At 38.4% G+C, this 18,009-nt stretch overlaps 1 protein-coding gene across 1 annotated transcript in view; it reads left to right on the top strand.

Moving 5' to 3' along the window:
- Nucleotides 1–18,009, top strand: part of LOC124589517 (importin-5) — a 169,004-nt gene that overhangs the window by 65,930 nt on the left and 85,065 nt on the right. The window contains exons 10-11 of the mRNA XM_047131559.1: nt 11,559–11,712; nt 16,100–16,209. Coding sequence (XP_046987515.1) covers nt 11,559–11,712; nt 16,100–16,209 — 264 coding nt within the window. The remainder of the gene's footprint in view (nt 1–11,558; nt 11,713–16,099; nt 16,210–18,009) is intronic.

The following is an 18,009-nucleotide window of genomic DNA, read 5'->3' as shown; positions in this document are numbered from 1 at the left end:
TTGTACCTTGTATTATTTTAGACTTGTATGTAGAAATTGAGTTTCTGATTATTCCCTTCAAAATCTTGGAAAATGTGTGGGATTACTATTCCTTTACCTTGTTTACATTAATGTTATTTACACCTCCCTAGCTGAGGGGCCAGCGTGTTTATCGTGCAGGGGCACAGGTTCGATTCCTTTGTGGTTTGGACATTTTCTCCATTAGGAAGCTGGGTGTTCTATTGTCCTCATAATTTCAACAACACACAAGTTGTTCAGTGTGGCCTCACCTGAAAAGACTTGCCACTTGTCAGCAGAACTCCTTCAGGTGGGGTCTCCCTGCCATCAATGCCGTACTTTCATTTCATTAATGTTATGTTTTTATTTGCATTCACATGTCTACTTTTACAATTGTGATAAAGCCACATATTCTGTCAAAACCTGAAATAGGTTTTTTACTGCTAAAGTCTCCACACTCTTAAATTTTGGGGTGCAAGTCTTTGGATTTCTTTTCAAATTTTAAACTTTAACTTTTTGGAATGTTGGTAACACGCAAACTTCCTTTTTGGGCTGCTTTTGCAGAGTGGTTTAGTTTTCCTGATTTTGGGATTGAAATATTTTTTCTTCACTCTTCAGTGTCTCCTCTATAGGTAGTATTTCTTTATCCAACTACCATATGCAGTAGTTGCTCTGTAATACTGCCAAAAAAATGGATTTGGTGTGTATGCAGTAGTTGATTTACAAAGTGTGTGCTTTATCCTGGTCTGGTTGAGTAATGTTATAAGGCCAGTGTGAATAATGTACCTTGCTGAGGTGGGTGGCTTAAGCGCTTCAATAATACAAATTGCTCTATTGTAGAGTGAGAGGTATCTGTAGAGAGGTCAGACAAAGCTCTGATTAATGAAGAGGGCAGCAGACTCCTCAGTTTTTACAGGGCAACATTCTGGATGATTGATGTGGCCTTTTGACATTTACCCAGGATGCTCCTGCTATGCTGGCACTGCAAATAGCTGAATGCAATGAGTAACTGTAACTGTTACTTTACCCGAGGTTATGCAGCTGTACTGTATGGCTTAATGTGTGATGGCATCCTTTTGAGTAAAATATTCTGGAGGTAAAATAGTTCCCCATTTGAATCTCCAATTGAGGATTACTGAGGAAAATGCAGCCACCAAAAAAAGTAAGAGTTCTGTGTGTCAGAATGCGGATTGTTACATTCCATAATCCTCCAACCGCAAGCAATGTTGTGATTTTTCTGTATAAAATAGATCAATTTTATTCAATAATTAGGATAGTTACAAGGGGTGTCTTGAAGAAATGTAAGAAGAAACCAAAAACTAAATATCAAGAATCACTTCATTTTCTTCATTTCAAATTTTAAAAATGTTTCCCTCATGTTGGAATTTTTTTGGAATAAAATAATTGCATTGAATAGAGGCTGATTACCTCTACCGGTACTGAAATACTTTCTTGTAACATATTTTCTGCTGTTTCAGCATGGTCTCATAATAAGAAAGTTCTTGGTTAGCACTGTCAAGGCCATTCTTTCTATCATTATAGCCATGTATCAACTGAGGTCCCGTTATTTCATCACCTTTTTGTTTGCGTTATACATGATAGTGCAATTTTTTTCATTTGAGTACCATGACTTTATCTCTTTGGAATGCCCCAATCTTCCTTTTGTTAAGTTTTGTGGCTACTAGCATGGTTGTTAGATCCCTTTTACTTGCTCAAAGAGTTCCCTTGATACCTGTTTTGTGTTGTAGCAAATAATCTTGCTGTGTGTTCCCCATCTCCCACTTAGACCAACCAACCGAATGATCGATAATTTCAGGTGATGTGTAGAAATGGTTACACAGTAGCCTTTGTGTAATAGAGAATCCTTGAGATGTAAAACAGTTTTGGTAGATGTATTACTCCTTAATGCTCATACAACTATGGTGAACTGTCTTTGCCAATGAAAAAAAAAAATTCTTTATGTAAATTGATTGAGAGTCACATAGAACAAATTATTTTATGTCAGAGCGAGGTCTTTTCCTTCGTAAATATTGTTACCAGCTGAGCCTTCCTTTCAGCAACCACTACAACATAAAGCTTTCATCCAAACTAGCCTTTCTTTCCGGAACTAAAGCTGATCTGAACTTGTTTTGTAAATATTCAATAACTTTTTACGCTTTTCGTAACATGGGCTATTGTCCTAGTTGAAAGAAGTTATCTGAAAAGTACCATTATTTCACAATCAATCTGAATCTTGTCTCATGGCATGACTTTGAAAAAACTCTGAATACAAATTGTTTCGTTCGTGGTTCAGTGCCATTCTTGTCTAGGTAAACAGACTACACTTTGTAATAACAAAAAAGGCTATGAAAACTTTCCCTCCTTTTTCTCCAACATCCTTCCATTTCTTTGTCTTTTATTGTTTGAACTGCGAGTTTTCCTGGTATGCATACTTTCTGGTTTTAGTTGTTATAATATGAATCAACAGATTGTCAAAAAATATTTCAGACTACTCAAGTAATGTCTTTTTTATTTTTATTCTTGGGTTTGAAGTAAAAGGGAAAGCTGGTGAAAAAGAAGGGAAGTTACATACATCAGTTTCATTCCACACACAGCAAATTTTACCAGAATATATTGACATACTGAGAAATAAAGTACCATCATTGGTCTGTAATTAAAAGTATTTACAATCTGATTTGTTTTTTAGATAGAAAAACAATCAGTTACAATATGTTGGTTTTTACTTATGGTAATTTCTGCTTGGTTTTTTGTCTACATCTGGAAACGCTTTCTGCTAGCACATCTTCGATTTCTTTCTTCATTAGGCACTGATATTTGTGGTCTAATTTGTCAGTGCTTTGCAGAACTATGCATTCTTTATGTTTTACACAGTGCTCTTTTTCATATATCACTGCTATAAAAAAAGTGTGCTACATAAATAAATGGGTAGTTCTGCAAAGCAGTGAACAGTAAGGTTCCAGGTATCAGTGTGTAATGAAGAAAGAAACCAAAAATGTGCTAGCAGGTGGTGTCCCCTGTCGTAGGCGAAAAATCAAGCACCGATTACTGTAGGTAAAAACCAACAATTTATCAATGGACTATTTTTTTATCTAGAAAACAAATCAGATTATAAATATCTTTAATTACAAACCACTGGTGATGCTTACTTCAAGAAAGCAACATGCATCTGGTGAGAAAAACACACATTTTCTTGTAAAATACTTTCAGGTATTGTAAAGCAACTATGCGTAATATGACTACACAAACGAAGAATGTTGCGATCTTTTCTGCTGTTGAGGTTTCACAGCTGAGTAATATTTGAGGAAATAATTTCAACATAACTGCATTACTGTGTCATTCGTGGTTTCAGATGATAGTGTCCATTTTCAAGTGACATCCAGTATTTGCAAATAGTAACATTAGTTGTACAGCAAATGAAGCAGTATAATACATTTGATGATGCAATTTGATGATTGTTGTTTAGTGAAAAATGACATATTTTTCTTGCTCCTTAGATGTAAGTTACATAATATTGATGTTAATTGTTAGCAACAGTTTGTTGCTTACAACTTCATGGTATCTCGCGCATATTTTAAAAAGCAATCAGACAGGTCATAATTTGTTGATTTCCATTGTCCATGATGCTTGAGAATGTATAAAATTCGACTCCTGATGTCAAAGAGCAACAGAAAATATTTGATAGGAAAACAGTGAATTTCTGTGTATAAATAGCCTAGAAATTGTATCCATGCCCTCTTGAATTGTATGGAAAAGCTGAGTGCACTCGTGCACACAGCTGGAGGGTTAATTGGGTAGGTACATTAAAGAAGTAAAAAGGTGTAACTGTTAGGTTGAAGTTAAATATAGCAGTAGTAAAATAAGGAAAGGAATAGGTTGCTAGTCACTGTAAAGCCACACAGAGTTTGACAGGAACAATGAAAAGTCAGTTACACATTTAGCTTTTGGCTAAAGCCAACTTCAGAAGATAAAACACACACATTCACACAAGCAAGCACACGTAAAGCACACACGACTGCCATTTCCTGCAGCTTGGATCGGAATGCAGCTGTCACGTTGAGCGGCGGTCTGGAATGAGGCAGGGAAGAGGGAGACATAGCAGGGTACGGGTGGTGGTGGTGGTGGTGGTGGTGGTGGTGGTGGTGGTGGTATAGGTATAGTGCTGTCTGGGAGAGCGTGCATTGACTGAACGAAGACATGGGGAGACTGCTAGGTGCAGCTTGGGGGGAGGGGGGACGAGAGCAGCAGGGCAGGGGAAAGATGGCTGGCTACATTAGCAGAGGGCAGCATACAGTGGGTGGGGGAGAGTAGTTGGGATAGACCAGGTGGAAACTGTTAGCTGGAGGATGTGTGGACAGTAGGTAGCCGTAGGTTGAGGCTGGCATTATTTGCAGAGTGGAGAATGTGTTGTAAGCATAATACCCATCTAATGGTTGCAGAGGGAGACTTACAAAGTTTTCGTAAAGGACCCATGTCAGTAAATGTAACATTTGCATGTAAAATAAGTTTGAAGTTTCAGATCACTGTTAATCTTCTGCTTCACAATACACACACAGCGGAGACAATGGGCACTCACCTGTGTGCTCTAACAGAAGCCCACTGCATGGACAATGTAACAAATGTTCATCATTTGGTTCCCTTGTGCGTGACAGTGATCAGATCTTTGAACTTATTTCCTATCCAAATGGTACATTTTCAGACATGAGTTCCTTATCAGACTGTCTCTACTATAGTTCAATTCTTTTATCTTGGCGGTGCTGCGTTGCCAGTTGCACGCGCCAAGAGAAGCGGCACCATAGTATAGTTTCAAACTTACGTTTGGGGGGAGCGCGCAGTTTATGAAATAAAGCCACCACGGCTGCATTAATCCTTTCGCTGCTACACAGACGTGCTCCCCGCACTGTTCACCCGTGCAGACACATGTGCTCTGACACACTTGTCATTCGATTTCACAAAAACTATTGGGCCCAAAAATTTGATTTTTACACATCTTCTTGACTAATACCTTCCCACCATAAATGACTCAATTTTTTTTCGATGTTCAACCCAGTTACTGTGCAGCATTAGATGTTGTAAACCATTGCACGAAATTTTGAAGAGTTTGCAGGGGTAAAAGTCCATAGCGTATACTTTCCGTATGGTCGATTTTAGTTGCCACTAGAAATTTCAGAAAATTACATTCAAACGAGTAAATTCATGAAGTAAGACGCTTTGATATTGTTTTTAAATACAGAAAATATTAAGCACCGAACAAGGTTTGAACTCTGAACCTTTTGCTTAGCAGCCATACACTTTAACCATTACGCTACCGCAGCTCGTCATTCAATAGATCTCCCGGAGGACTTTAAAATATCACGCAAAATACCGACAAACACTGTTGGTATGACTATGAATTACTCATGTTTCGTCGCAGTACAATAGGAAATTAAAAATTACCGCTGTTCTTTATTGCGAAAAAGCGGTTAGTGAGAATGATACAAACACCTTTCCTTGCTATCGCCTGAATTAAGAGGCTTATTGCTTATTTGGTTTAATTAATTAATAGAATATGAAGCAATTGGTATAAAGAATGATTTTTCCAAACTTTCTATAAAAGAAAGTCTGCTATCAAGACATTGCTTTTGTTCAATTACTCTATTTATGAATGAACGTCTCTAAAACTGAAGACACTCGTCCGTGCTCTGCACTGCAGTCGAGCTGTGGCAACGTCGTTCTCTGTTCATTGGCTGACTGTGTTTTGTGACGTCAGATGCGCAGAACGAACCTAAACTCGGCCGCTGTCGTAAATGACGCGCACTTTAGGTCCCCACTACAAGCCCTAGAAGCCTGCAATAGGAATTGTGAAACACCCTGCATAATGGAAAGAGAATTTTAAAACTAGATATATGTGGGATCCTGCCCACTCGTCTCTTATAGGGTGCCTAGGAAGCTGTTTTCTCGGATAGCTCGACAACATACAAGCAAATCATATTAATGGAGTTTATTACAGTAATTAAATTGACAATACTTAACTTTCGTTTCTACATGATGGGTCGGAAGCAATTGGCGACATGCAAATAATCAATGTCCTTTGATATGTACAATTTCCATGTAAGCTAATCACACAAGTTTATAAGCCACTGCTATTGTTAATATCACTGTGGCTCTTCTAGTGCAGCTCTACACCTCTCTTCTAGTATGGCTGAGGCTAGGCGGCGTGTTGCTTTTATTCTCTTCATGTAGAGGCCGCTCCTATCCTGCTGACATCCTAGTCAGTGTGTTATTGGCTGACATCGTCTCACAGCTCTCTCTGCTGTATTGTTCTTGATCTTCGTGTCAACACTCGTCGTTACACCAGGACAATATGTGCTCTGAACAAAATTTATTGGTTATGAACTGCAGATTAAAATGGAAGAAATTGTAGAGATTGAACCTCGGTCAGCTGAGGTTATTGAGTGTTTCCAAGCAGACAATAGGCAGAGATTGACAGAATTAGGTGAAACAAAATAAGAGAGAACATTAATGGGTAGCTGTGAGACATTGAATAGTGGAGGCAAAATGGTTATGGAAAAAAAACACAAGGCCTAGTAACAATCCTTAAATTACCCAAGAAATATTTTTAGTTCAATTGACAAATCAGAAAAAAATAAAAAGAGCAGGCGAAAGAGATGCAGATTTCTAAAGAGATGGACAGAAATTGAAAAATGGCTTAGTAGCTATGACTGGATGACAAGTGCAAGGTTGTAAAAGAATGTATAGTTAGAGAATAGATAGATAAATGCTGCCTGTTAGAAGATATGAGACCTTGGAAGAAAAGAAAAGGAACTGTATGAATACAAAGAACGCAGATGGTAAGCTGGTACTAAGCAAAAAAGGGATAGCTGAAAATTGGAAGGAATATATAGTGTGATTTGGTGATATTACAAACTTTCAAAGATGATGGAGAACGGTGAACTTATCAATTTAAGGCAGTGGTCCATGGCCTGGAACAACAGTCAGAAGTTATAAGCAAAAATCATTAATACCTCTGATAGTGGAAGATAGATAAGGGTACTGTTGTTTTTAAGATTGTAAGGTAGAAAATTTTCAGGGGTGATAGTAAAAAAAAGTAGTAAAGCATTGGCTCTGAAACGCATACCTTAAGAGCTATGGGGGCTTCACCTTCTCTCTCTCTCTCTCTCTCTCTCTCTCTCTCTCTCTCTCTCTCTCTCTCTCTCTCTCTTCTATATTATCACCTCTTAAATTTGTCTACCCTACAGTCTTAGCACCAACAGTACTGGTACACATGTTCCACTGCTAGAGAAATCAGAATGATTCTTCCGTATAACCCGGACTCTGGGTCCCTTACCTCAGATTGATACATTTACTCTTCTCCATCATCCCTGACAGTTTGTAACAACATGGAATCGCCCTGTATAAAAGTTCCATGAAATATATGAGCTTAAAAACAGTATTCTAGAAAGAGAGAGTAAATGAGTGGTTTAAGTTGAGTTGATAGAAATGAGAAGAATTTAACAGAATACTGGAAGAACTAGTTTGAAACAAGGCCCCTGAATAACCTACTTCCCCACAGAATTATTGAGATCATTCAGAGAGCCAGCAGTGTTAACTCTCTATTTGGCAATGCTGCTCTCGAACTACTTCAGAGTTGCACACTGTTTTCTGCAATATATTTAAAGTTTCGTCCTTGGATTGGTAATGGTGTGTACGAGCAACATTTAAGCTATATTCTGTTGTCTTTGGTGAAAAGTTTCTGAACAGGGTGCATCTTTCACATTCTTCATTTCAGTGACTGCTTCACAGCCTGTGTCATCTAGATCCTCCACACCAACAACAGCTTTTCTGAATTGCGCAGTTGGGTACTCTCCCTGCAATATATCCGACGTTCCCGTAACCCTCCTGACCTCAACCTTCGTTAGTCATTGTCCTTACCCATGTATGCCCTTCCCTATTCTCATTCCAGCACGACACAGCCCTCTATTCCACCAGTGCACTCAGGCTTTCTACTTTTCATGTCTTCTGCCCCCGTCGCCCTCCCTCCGTCTAACTTCCTCACTGCACCTAGCTGCCTTATCCTTTCCTCACCTCGTCCTTGCACACTCCTACAGCAGCACCTTACCATCCCCTGCGCACTTGTGTGTGTGTGTGTGTGTGTGTGTGTGTGTGTGTGTGTGTGAGACTAAGGCCTTGTTGGCTGAAAGCTAATTGTGTGGCAGTCCTTTTGTTGTGCCTATCTGCGACTCAGCATCTCCGTTATATGGGGAGTAGCAACTATCCTTTTCATAATATTGTCACGTTCCATTGTTTGTGAATAACTCTGTTTGTCACAGGGTGCCTCGAGGTCTGCTCACACTGTTATCATTTTTCAAATCTTGAAGCAATGCTTCCTGGCTTCTCTGTAGCTGATTTCTGGACTGCATCATTGATACAGTTCTCATATTTTCTAATGTATATGTCTGGTGGGACTGAGATTTGCATCAAAATACAAAATCTACTTTTCTTTGCCAGGATATACTTCTTTTCCTGATGAGCATTGGGCACCTGATATCAGTGTTGAAATTTTTACAGTACTTGGCTATCACATAGGTGTACAAAAATCAAAATTTAATATTCCGTCCCACCAGAGATAATTAGCCCCAAACTTTACAAAAATAAAGATTTTTCAAATTTCAGAAATTTGTAAAAATCAAGGAAACATTTGTCAGTGTTTATGCTGCATATACGGCTAGCAGCTTATGATACGTAACTGAAGAAAAAAATACACACTGATAAGCCATTCCTTGGATGTTATTTTTGGGTCTAAAAAGTGGATTGTCTAAATTTTCAATACCACATTTTGAAGGTCATTTTGACTTGTTATTTTTGAATTTAGGGTATTTTAGGTAATAAGCAGTGTTGTAGAGGAGACGTTTTAAAAAACAGTTCTGTCAATTGCAATTTTGTAACTTAACTCTGTGCAGGGAAATTCAAATTATCGCTAATGTATCCAAGTGGAAAACTGCTGTGTGTTTCAAAATGAAAATGGCCGCCATTCAGTAATGGTGAAAGGTAATTTTTTTTTTTTTTTAAAAAACTGCTTTGAAGTTCTCAATTATAGGGTAATCATATATTTTAAAAAAATTAGAAATGGTCAAGCAACCAACTTAATTTTGATTGGATCACTCCACTTGGATTGACCCTTCTACATCTAACGACGACTACATCCAAGATAACATGCTGCATCCTCCCTACCAAAAAGACTTCAGTCCAGTCGCATATTTCACTTGTATCTCATGTGATTGTACTTTTGACAATAAGCGCAGGTTTGGCACTGAGTCAAATGATTTTTGGAAATCAAGAAACTTGGCTGCAGATTCAGTATATTTCGACAGGAAATCCATCGGGCTCTGGAGCTGTGCTCACTTCTAACAATTTCAGCATTTTCTTAGCACCATTGGCACTTATTTCATTCACCTTTTCAGTGGTACGCATTAAATTGGGGCAATTTTCCTGGGTTTTTCTTTGTAAAAGAACATTTGAAAGTGGAGTTAAGCATTTCAGCTTTTCCTTCGCTACCCTGAATTTCAGTTCCTGTATCATTCGTTTGGGAGGTTTAGTGTTCCATATTCAGGATGTTTACAAATGATTCATCAGGGTTTGGGTAAATGTATTTCACAAAGTATTACAAATAATTATAAATGCTCTGTGGGCTCCTTGTGTTACATGACAAACATCTGTGGGGCAGTCAGATTCGGCCCTTACACATTTGAGCATCTCCGTGCCAATGTTCGCCAGGGCAGCAGTGATACAATTCTGTATTTCAATCAGTGTTGTTGGCAAAGCTGGTACTCAAAAACATTGGCTTTCAACTAAAAAAAAAGAGAGAGAGAGAATCGTGAAGTGTCAGATCAGCAGACCTATGGGACCACCTGCAGAGAGCCAAATCATCCAGAGCACAGTGCCCAAACCCCTGGTTTAGAAGTTCCTTGTTAAGATGGCAATGCCGCAGTTCTTTCCAAAGAGGCAGAGCTCCAATTTTGTTGGGACATGATGTTCGGGATATCAGCTGTCAGTTAAAGAAACAATCACTCTTGCAGTGATATAGGTACACTGTACATCAACATGTACTATAAATTGTATAAAGAGAATGTAATACGTATGTGCTGTTATTACACAATTATTCTATAGTTATTAGCAGTTTGTCAATGAAAAATACTATATTTGTTTCCAATCAAATATTTTAACTTTGTTCCTAGTTTTAAAAACTGATCTGGTTTGACGTATTAAATTGTTCGCTATCTTAGTCAACGCTGATGAAATAACTGTCTCAGTAGAAGTGGCCTCAGTCAGTGCAAATAGCTTTTATAGCACAGCTATTGCAGTCAACAGGCAACAGTGTCAGTGTACTTGTAAACAAAAACAGACTTAACACACACAGCTAGAGATCACAGAAGTACTTTATGTAATTGAATTTGAAATTGTTTAAATTTGTTGATATATTTGATGAAACTACTCTTTGGGCACTATATTGAAAGCTTAAGGTTAGTAACTAAAGGAACAGGTGAATATTGGTCCAATCCTAAACCTTTTTATAACTTCTGTTGAAACAGATACACCCATCAGCCACGGTGCTGTGAATTCTTAGAGTGAACAACTAATATCGAACTACTTTCTGCAAGATAGAGCAACAGCCCTGTGAAATAAATTTTGATGATGAGAGGGTGATACAGAGGCTGATATCCATTGGTGGCTGTCAGTACAATATGGAATAGTATTATTCAGCAGAGAAATATGCGTGAAAAAGGGTCCAGGGGTTGTAAAGGAGCAAGCTTTGAAGTGCTCATCATAGTGAGAGTGTTATTTTAGATATTCTGTTGAGGAAGTGTGAATGTTGAACCAGAACAAGCAACTCCCTGTTCCTAAAAATTCTTTGTTAAATTGACTGTTATACTGCATATAAGATCTATGAAGTGTGTGTTTTTTGACAGTTTACTAATGTCCAGAGATGCTTTTGTACGGCCATAAACCAAAACCCAAAACCAGGAAGATTGATGTTCGAAGGGTGATCGTTTTTTTAAATTGTGAATGGAAATGAAATTATTTGCACAGTAAATGATTCCATCTAAGGTTCTCCTCAGGAATATACATTTCCTTTTCCTATCAGAGTGTTAAGTATTTAAGTACAGTGTGAAGCCATCACCAACCTCATTGTCGTTTGCACTGAACAAATTTCTTTTAATAGTCCTGTTTAGAGTGGTATGGCCTTGTCTCCCACTGATTTGAGAAGTGTCCCATCCATCTGTTCTTTAATATGAAAGTGAAAAAAGACATTACTACTTATTAAACTGTGAGATTGCAACAGATGGACAGAAAAGTGAAATATTATCATCCTAACCAGTGGTTGACTTGCTGTGAGGTGATTTGAGGGGGAGATTTATCAGGAAATTATGTTTGACCCCTAGCTGTTGGTCTGCTATCATGCATTTATTGGGGAAGTGGGTTTTCTATTAAGATTTTATTGAAGTTTTCATTTTAAGTTTTTTATTTGTTTGGTACCTGTATGTAATAACTCTTCAAGTACTAATTTTTTCATTCCTTTTTTCCAGCACCCAAGAGTACGTTATGCTGCATGTAATGCAATTGGGCAAATGTCAACTGATTTTGCTCCAACTTTTGAGAAGAAATTCCATGACAAAGTTGTACCAGGTCTTCTGATGGTTCTGGAAGACAATGAAAACCCACGCGTGCAAGCACATGCAGGTTAATAAGCATTTCCATTTAAAAAATTTTCATTATTATTCACTGTTGGTTACTATTTACAACTAACATAAGATTTTTCCAAAAACTATTGATTTTATTTGGTGTAAGAACAGTGCTGCACAAATACTGAATAGGTCTTTTAATAAAATGTCATCAGCTAACAACCGAGTGATTTTCGTTTATCTTGACCACCGTAAATAACTGTTTGTCCAATGCAAATTACAAAATTTCTCAAGCAAATGTTCTGTAGCCATAAGGGGACATAAATCAGCACGATTGCCTTTGTTATAGCTTTGCTTTTTACAAAGATATGAACAGTGGTATGACCTTTTTTTTTATGGCACCCTGTATTTTTTATTCGGTAATTCATTCCCTTTGCTAAAGACCTATTCAAAAATGTATCACAGTGTACCATTCACTGAAACACAACATTATGGATTACATAACACAACATTGACTTTGAGCCTGGGATGACAAACTTGTCCACTTGGAGTTGTCAGAAAACAAGTAAAAACATAACACAAAGTAAAAACATTACACAAAATTGACTTTGACTCTCCTGTACGATTACCCAGGAGTAGAATATCCAAAGGTGCTCATAGTGGTGACCCTGGACACCGATACACTGGTGCACTCGTTGAATTAAAGAACTATTTACTGCTTACAGTGTTGCCTGCTGAAGAGAATTACAAGTAAGCACAGTACGTTCCTGCATGCCCTGTGGAGTTGTTGGAATATCGCGATAGACGTCTTTAATGCATCGCCAAAGAAAAAAATCCAGAGGATTTGAATCAGGAGACATAGCAGGCCAAGTAACTGTTCCTCCTCAACCAATCCATCTGGCAGGATACCTTCAGTTCAGAACATGACATGCACACAGGGCATTATGTGCTGGACATTCATCATGTTAATACCACATAAGTGTTCTGGTTCTTAGCGGCACTTCATCCAAAAGAGGAGGAAGAATTCATCCGAGGAAGTTGGCATAAGCTGTGCCGTTTAGACTACCATTGATGAAATAAGGGCCAATAATTGTAGTACCAAGCATCCCACACCAGACATGAACTCTCTATTGACTCATATGTTCCACCTGTCTAAGCCGTTGTGGGTTGTTGCTGGACCAATAATGCTTGTTCTTTGTATCTACCTGTCTTTTGTTTGAGAAGGGACATTCATTGGTAAATAGAACATTGGAGAAGTAGTTCGGAATGGCGAGGATTTGCTGGGGTGCCCACTGACAGAACTGTATAAGATTGTGGAAATCATTCCCATGCAATTCTTGATGTCGGTGTACATGTTAAGGATGGAACCGGTGACATGTAAGAATGTGATGTACACTGGTTTTAGGAATGCCAATCTCATGTTCAAGCTGCCGTGTGCTCACATGTGGGTTCATAGCAACGGAAGCAAGAACAGTAACTTCAGCAGCTTTGTCTGTGCAAGTGCTACGACAATTGCGTTATCATGGGTTGAATTTTCCCGTTTCCTGAAGCGTCACAACAAAATGAGAAAACATCCGTCAGGCAGGTGAGTTCTTGTCAGGATATCACTCTCTGTACAGTTCTGCTGCTTGCGTAGCATTTCGCCAACCTTCAGCAACAACAATAATAAAAGAAACATTGTGTCGATGCAGTTTTTAGGAAGGACAGCCTTTACTGTATGCCTACTCTACACAACAGTATTTAAAAAGACTAAACTACTGTTCTAAATGTACCCGTACATAAGAAAATAGTATTGCAATTACTGTTCTGCTAACTTACATTCCCCATAGATGAGTAGCATTTCTACCTTCTCTTCCTTGGTGTACGTTCTTCTCACACAACTCTTCAACAGACGATGATTGATGGAATGATAGGTGTGCATTCTACTTATGTTTACACCTGTCCTCTGTCAACATCAGCACATGTATGTATTCCATTACCCGGAGTACCTCCACCAAGTGCTGGGAGCGTCAACATCAATGTTGTGTTATGTAATTAATAATGCTGTGTTTCTGTGAATGGTACACTGTGACGCATTTTTGAATAGGTCTTTAGGAGAGGAAATGAATTATCGAATAAAAAATACAGGGTGCCATTTAAGAGTCATATCACTGTTCTCATCTTTGTAGAAAAACAAAGCTACAATGAAGGCAATCATGCTGATTGATGTCCCCCTGAAGGCTTGAAACAATTTGTGATTTGCATATGGGCAAACAGTTATTTAGGGTGGTCAAGATAAATGGGACACACTGTATATCTCCCCACCTCCACCCCCACCCCCTCAGAAAGTGTGTTGGTTTTGTTCAGGATTCCAAAATGCTGCATTATTCACCATTCTTTTGGCTACAAAAACCCAATTTTTCATTATAAGATGCAAAATCCAGGCTGTAGGGTGGATGAGGAAGAACAGTCAATGAAATTTTTTGAGCTCCTAATTTCCTGAGTGTGGCACAGCTGTGTTCAGCCCACTGGCATCCAGGAGTTTGCACAGGTTTGCGTGACCTTGTTGCGATAATGACAGATGCTTCACCTGACAGATCTCCATAGACGGTCTGCAAACACGCTTGAATATCTGTGATGCTCTGTGTGTTTTCCACCAAAAGAAACTCAAGAACAACTACCTGCTTGGAAAGCATCTCCGTTACAGACACCATTTTGACGGCTATGTATAGTGCAGTCAACTATTGGAACTCTGTGAAACTATAGAGGTTGAAGTGGGAATATTCTATGATAATTCCAAAACATATTCTGCATTTTTTCAACTGTAATTGGCCTATAAAAATGCATTGCATTACATATTAAATGCTTCTTGTATGTATTGTGAAGTGATTAACAGAATTGACATATTAAGACAGCTAGAATAAAGCCGTATCTCATAGAATCTGACAGTGGTAACATTTTATATATGCTGAAGTGGTCAATTTTAAAATACATAAAATAAGGAAAAGAATCAAGGTAGGTAGACAGGGACTGTGGCGTATCAAAAGTGACATAGCCAATAAGCTGATAAAAATATCAAAAAACCATTGGTGATTGGAGCACAAGGTGTTCATCCAGAATTGCAAGCTTTTCAAATGATTGGTACATATAGTTCTGTCTCCTTTCCAGAATTTCCAGATCATGCCCTTTACGTTCAACGTGGAGGGTATGCACTCCTCTGTTAATCGGAAGCATGGTATGCCTTTCTTTCAACAGGTGGCAACCTAGGGCCATATTATTTTTGTATGTGTGTTCCCTGAATCTTGTGATAGGAAGTTAAAAGTATGGTCATCTGTACGACTAGTCATTTGTTTTGGGTGAGATTAAAGTTTTATAGACAGTAAATTATATAGCTGAATAGTATGTTTTTCTAAATTTGGATCACTATACAGCAGCGGTTCCGTGTGGTGTAAATTCAACATGTCTTTAGTAGGTTTCTGGTGGTATGTTGAACCAGATGCGTAAGCGCAGATCACACAACTCTCATAAATTACATGTTGCTGGTGTGTGTGCAGAGCTGTTGCCTGATTTTGTTCCATTGGGTTTGGAGCAGACAAATTTGGTGGACAAGACATGAACTTGAGTTCACTATCGTGCTAATCAAACAATTGTAGTGTGATTCTGGCCTTGTCCCACTAACGGTTATCCTGCTGGAAGGTGCCATCAAGCATGAGCGGATTTAGGTGGTCTGCTATAATGTTAACAAGGTCTACAGCCGTTGTGGTGTATTCGGTACCTACCCCAAGTCCCATATAATTCCAGGTGAATAATACTGACCCTATACTGCCACCACCAAACTCCTTCCTTGGTTTGGTTTTGTGGTTCAAGCAGCGGTTTACCTAGGTGACTTTGTGACACAGCCATTGACATAGTCTAACAAGAAATACAATAAACAAAAATCATATGAAAAAAAAAATTGGAAATGCATTCATGCATGCCCGTGATAAGGAGAATGAAGTAGAGCAGATGCAAACGGGGAGTCTTTCTAGTGACAAAAATGATTGCATCAATGTAAGCACAGGTAATATAAAAGGAATGGATCTAGTGTAACAATAATGTCCACATCAAATCAGTCTCATGCTCATTCTCCAGAGGACCAGTTCTCATAAACTGCCCTTCGTGTGACTATCTAATAGTGTGTAGTTTGGCATGCTCAATTGTTTCAGGATACAGCAGTCAGTCTAGTGCAAGAGTATACTCAGTATTTTATGAACGTTGATCTTCAACAGTTTTTAACTCATCATTTTGAACTTAGCTTTTCGTGTATCAAAAGTTCTTCATTAATAAAAAAAATACTATTTTTGGAACATAATTAGTTAAAAATCAGTATATTAAGGGGGTAATAAGGTATCACATTGTTCAGAATTAATGTACTGTATGTGTACTTACAAATCACAATTAAAGTATCTTTGTATCTTGTGTTCCAGGTGCTGCGCTTGTCAATTTTAGTGAAGACTGTCCCAAAAATATTTTAACACAATATCTTGACGCAATTATGGAAAAACTGGAAGCTGTACTTAGTGCAAAATTCAAGGAGGTTGGTATCATTTGTTTGGTTTTTGGATATATATCTTTCTATGGCAGTAACATAGCCTTTAAATTTACAAAGGGTTCCTTTATTTGTAGATTTAATAATATTTAATAGATGAGTCAGTCCATTTCCTGCCTTGAAAATGTTGATGTCATGTTCACTGCCCAAATCCATATTGAATTTGAATGTAGAAAATTGTTGCATCTACATTGCTGCTCTGCAAATCACACTCACGTGCCTGGCAGACGGTTCATTGAATGACCTTCACACTAATTCTCCATTATTCCACTCTTCAAAAGTATGCAGAAAAAACAGAATGCTATATTTTTCTGTGCGAGCTCCGATTTTCATTATTTTATTATGATGATAGCTTGTCCCTTTGTAGGTCTGCGTTAACAGAATATTTTTGCATTCAGAGGAGAAAGTTTGTAATTGAAATTTCGTGAGAAGATACTGCCGCGATGAAAAACACTTGTGTTTTAATGATTTCCACCCAAAATCCCGTATCATGTCCATGACACTCTCTCCCCTATTCCTCATTAATACAAAATGTGCTGCTCTTCTTTGAACTTCCTCAGTATAATTAGTTAATCCCATCTAGTAAGGATCCCACACTGCGCAGCAATACTCCACAAGAGGACAGAAAAGTGTAGTGTAGGCAGTCTCTTTAGCAGATCTATTGCATCTTCTAAGTGTTCTGGCCTTAATACACAGTCGTTGGTTCGCCTTCCCCACATCATTTTCTCTGTGTGCTTTCCAGTTTTTTTGTTTGTAATTGTAATTCCTAGGTATTTAGTTGAATGTACAGCCTTCAGATTTGATTGATTTGTCTTGTAACCAAAGATAAACAGATTCCTTTCAGCAGTCATGTGGATGACCTCACACATTTCATAATTTAGAGTCAATTGCCAACTTTCACACCATACAGGTATCTCAGTTGTTGTGTGATTGGTTTTGATCTTTTGATGATTTTTACTAGACGATGAATGACATCATTATCTCCATATCAGGTTGTCTCTTAAATCATTTATATAGGCTAAGGAATAGCAGAGGGCCTATAACACTACCTTGGGGAACACCAGCAATCACTTCTGTTTTACTTGATTATTTTCCGTCAGTTACTCCAAGCTGTGACCAATGTGACAGGAAATCATGAAGCCAGCTGCTTAACTGAGACGATGTTCCTAAGCACACAATTTGATTACAAGCAGCGTACGAGCTACAGTGTCAAAACTCTTGTGGAAATCTAGAATCACTTTGAAATCCAGTCACGATAGCACTCATCGTTTGTGTGTGTGTGTGTGTGTGTGTGTGTGTGTGTGTGTGTGTGTGTGTGTGTGTGTGTGGGGGGGGGGATGTCCCTAGACTTACACACTACTTAAACTAACTTATGCCAAGACCAACCACACACACACACACACACACACACACACACACACACACCCTCCTGAGGGAGGACTCAAACCTCCGGTGGGAGGGGCTGCACAGTCCGTGACATCTGTGAGTAAAGAGGTCGTTTTTTCGTAAGAATGTCGTTTCCTAAATCTGGTTTGACTGTTATGTCAATAGACCATTCTCTTTAAGGTAATTCATTATGTTCGAACACAGTATATGTTCCGAAATCCTGCTGCATATTGATGTTAATGACAGCGACTTGCAATCTAGTGGATTACTCCTATTTCCTTTCTTCAGTATTGATATAACCTGTGAAAATTTCCAGTTTTTGGGTATGGATCTTTCGTCTTGTGAGCGGTTGTGTGTGATGAAGTATGGAGCTATTGGATCGGCATACTCGGAAAGGAACCT

This window comes from Schistocerca americana, chromosome 2 (genome assembly GCF_021461395.2).
Source record: "Schistocerca americana isolate TAMUIC-IGC-003095 chromosome 2, iqSchAmer2.1, whole genome shotgun sequence".
NCBI lineage: Eukaryota > Metazoa > Arthropoda > Insecta > Orthoptera > Acrididae > Schistocerca > Schistocerca americana.
The sequence above is the reverse complement of the archived record's forward strand: the minus strand, read 5'-3'. Positions and strand labels throughout refer to the sequence as shown.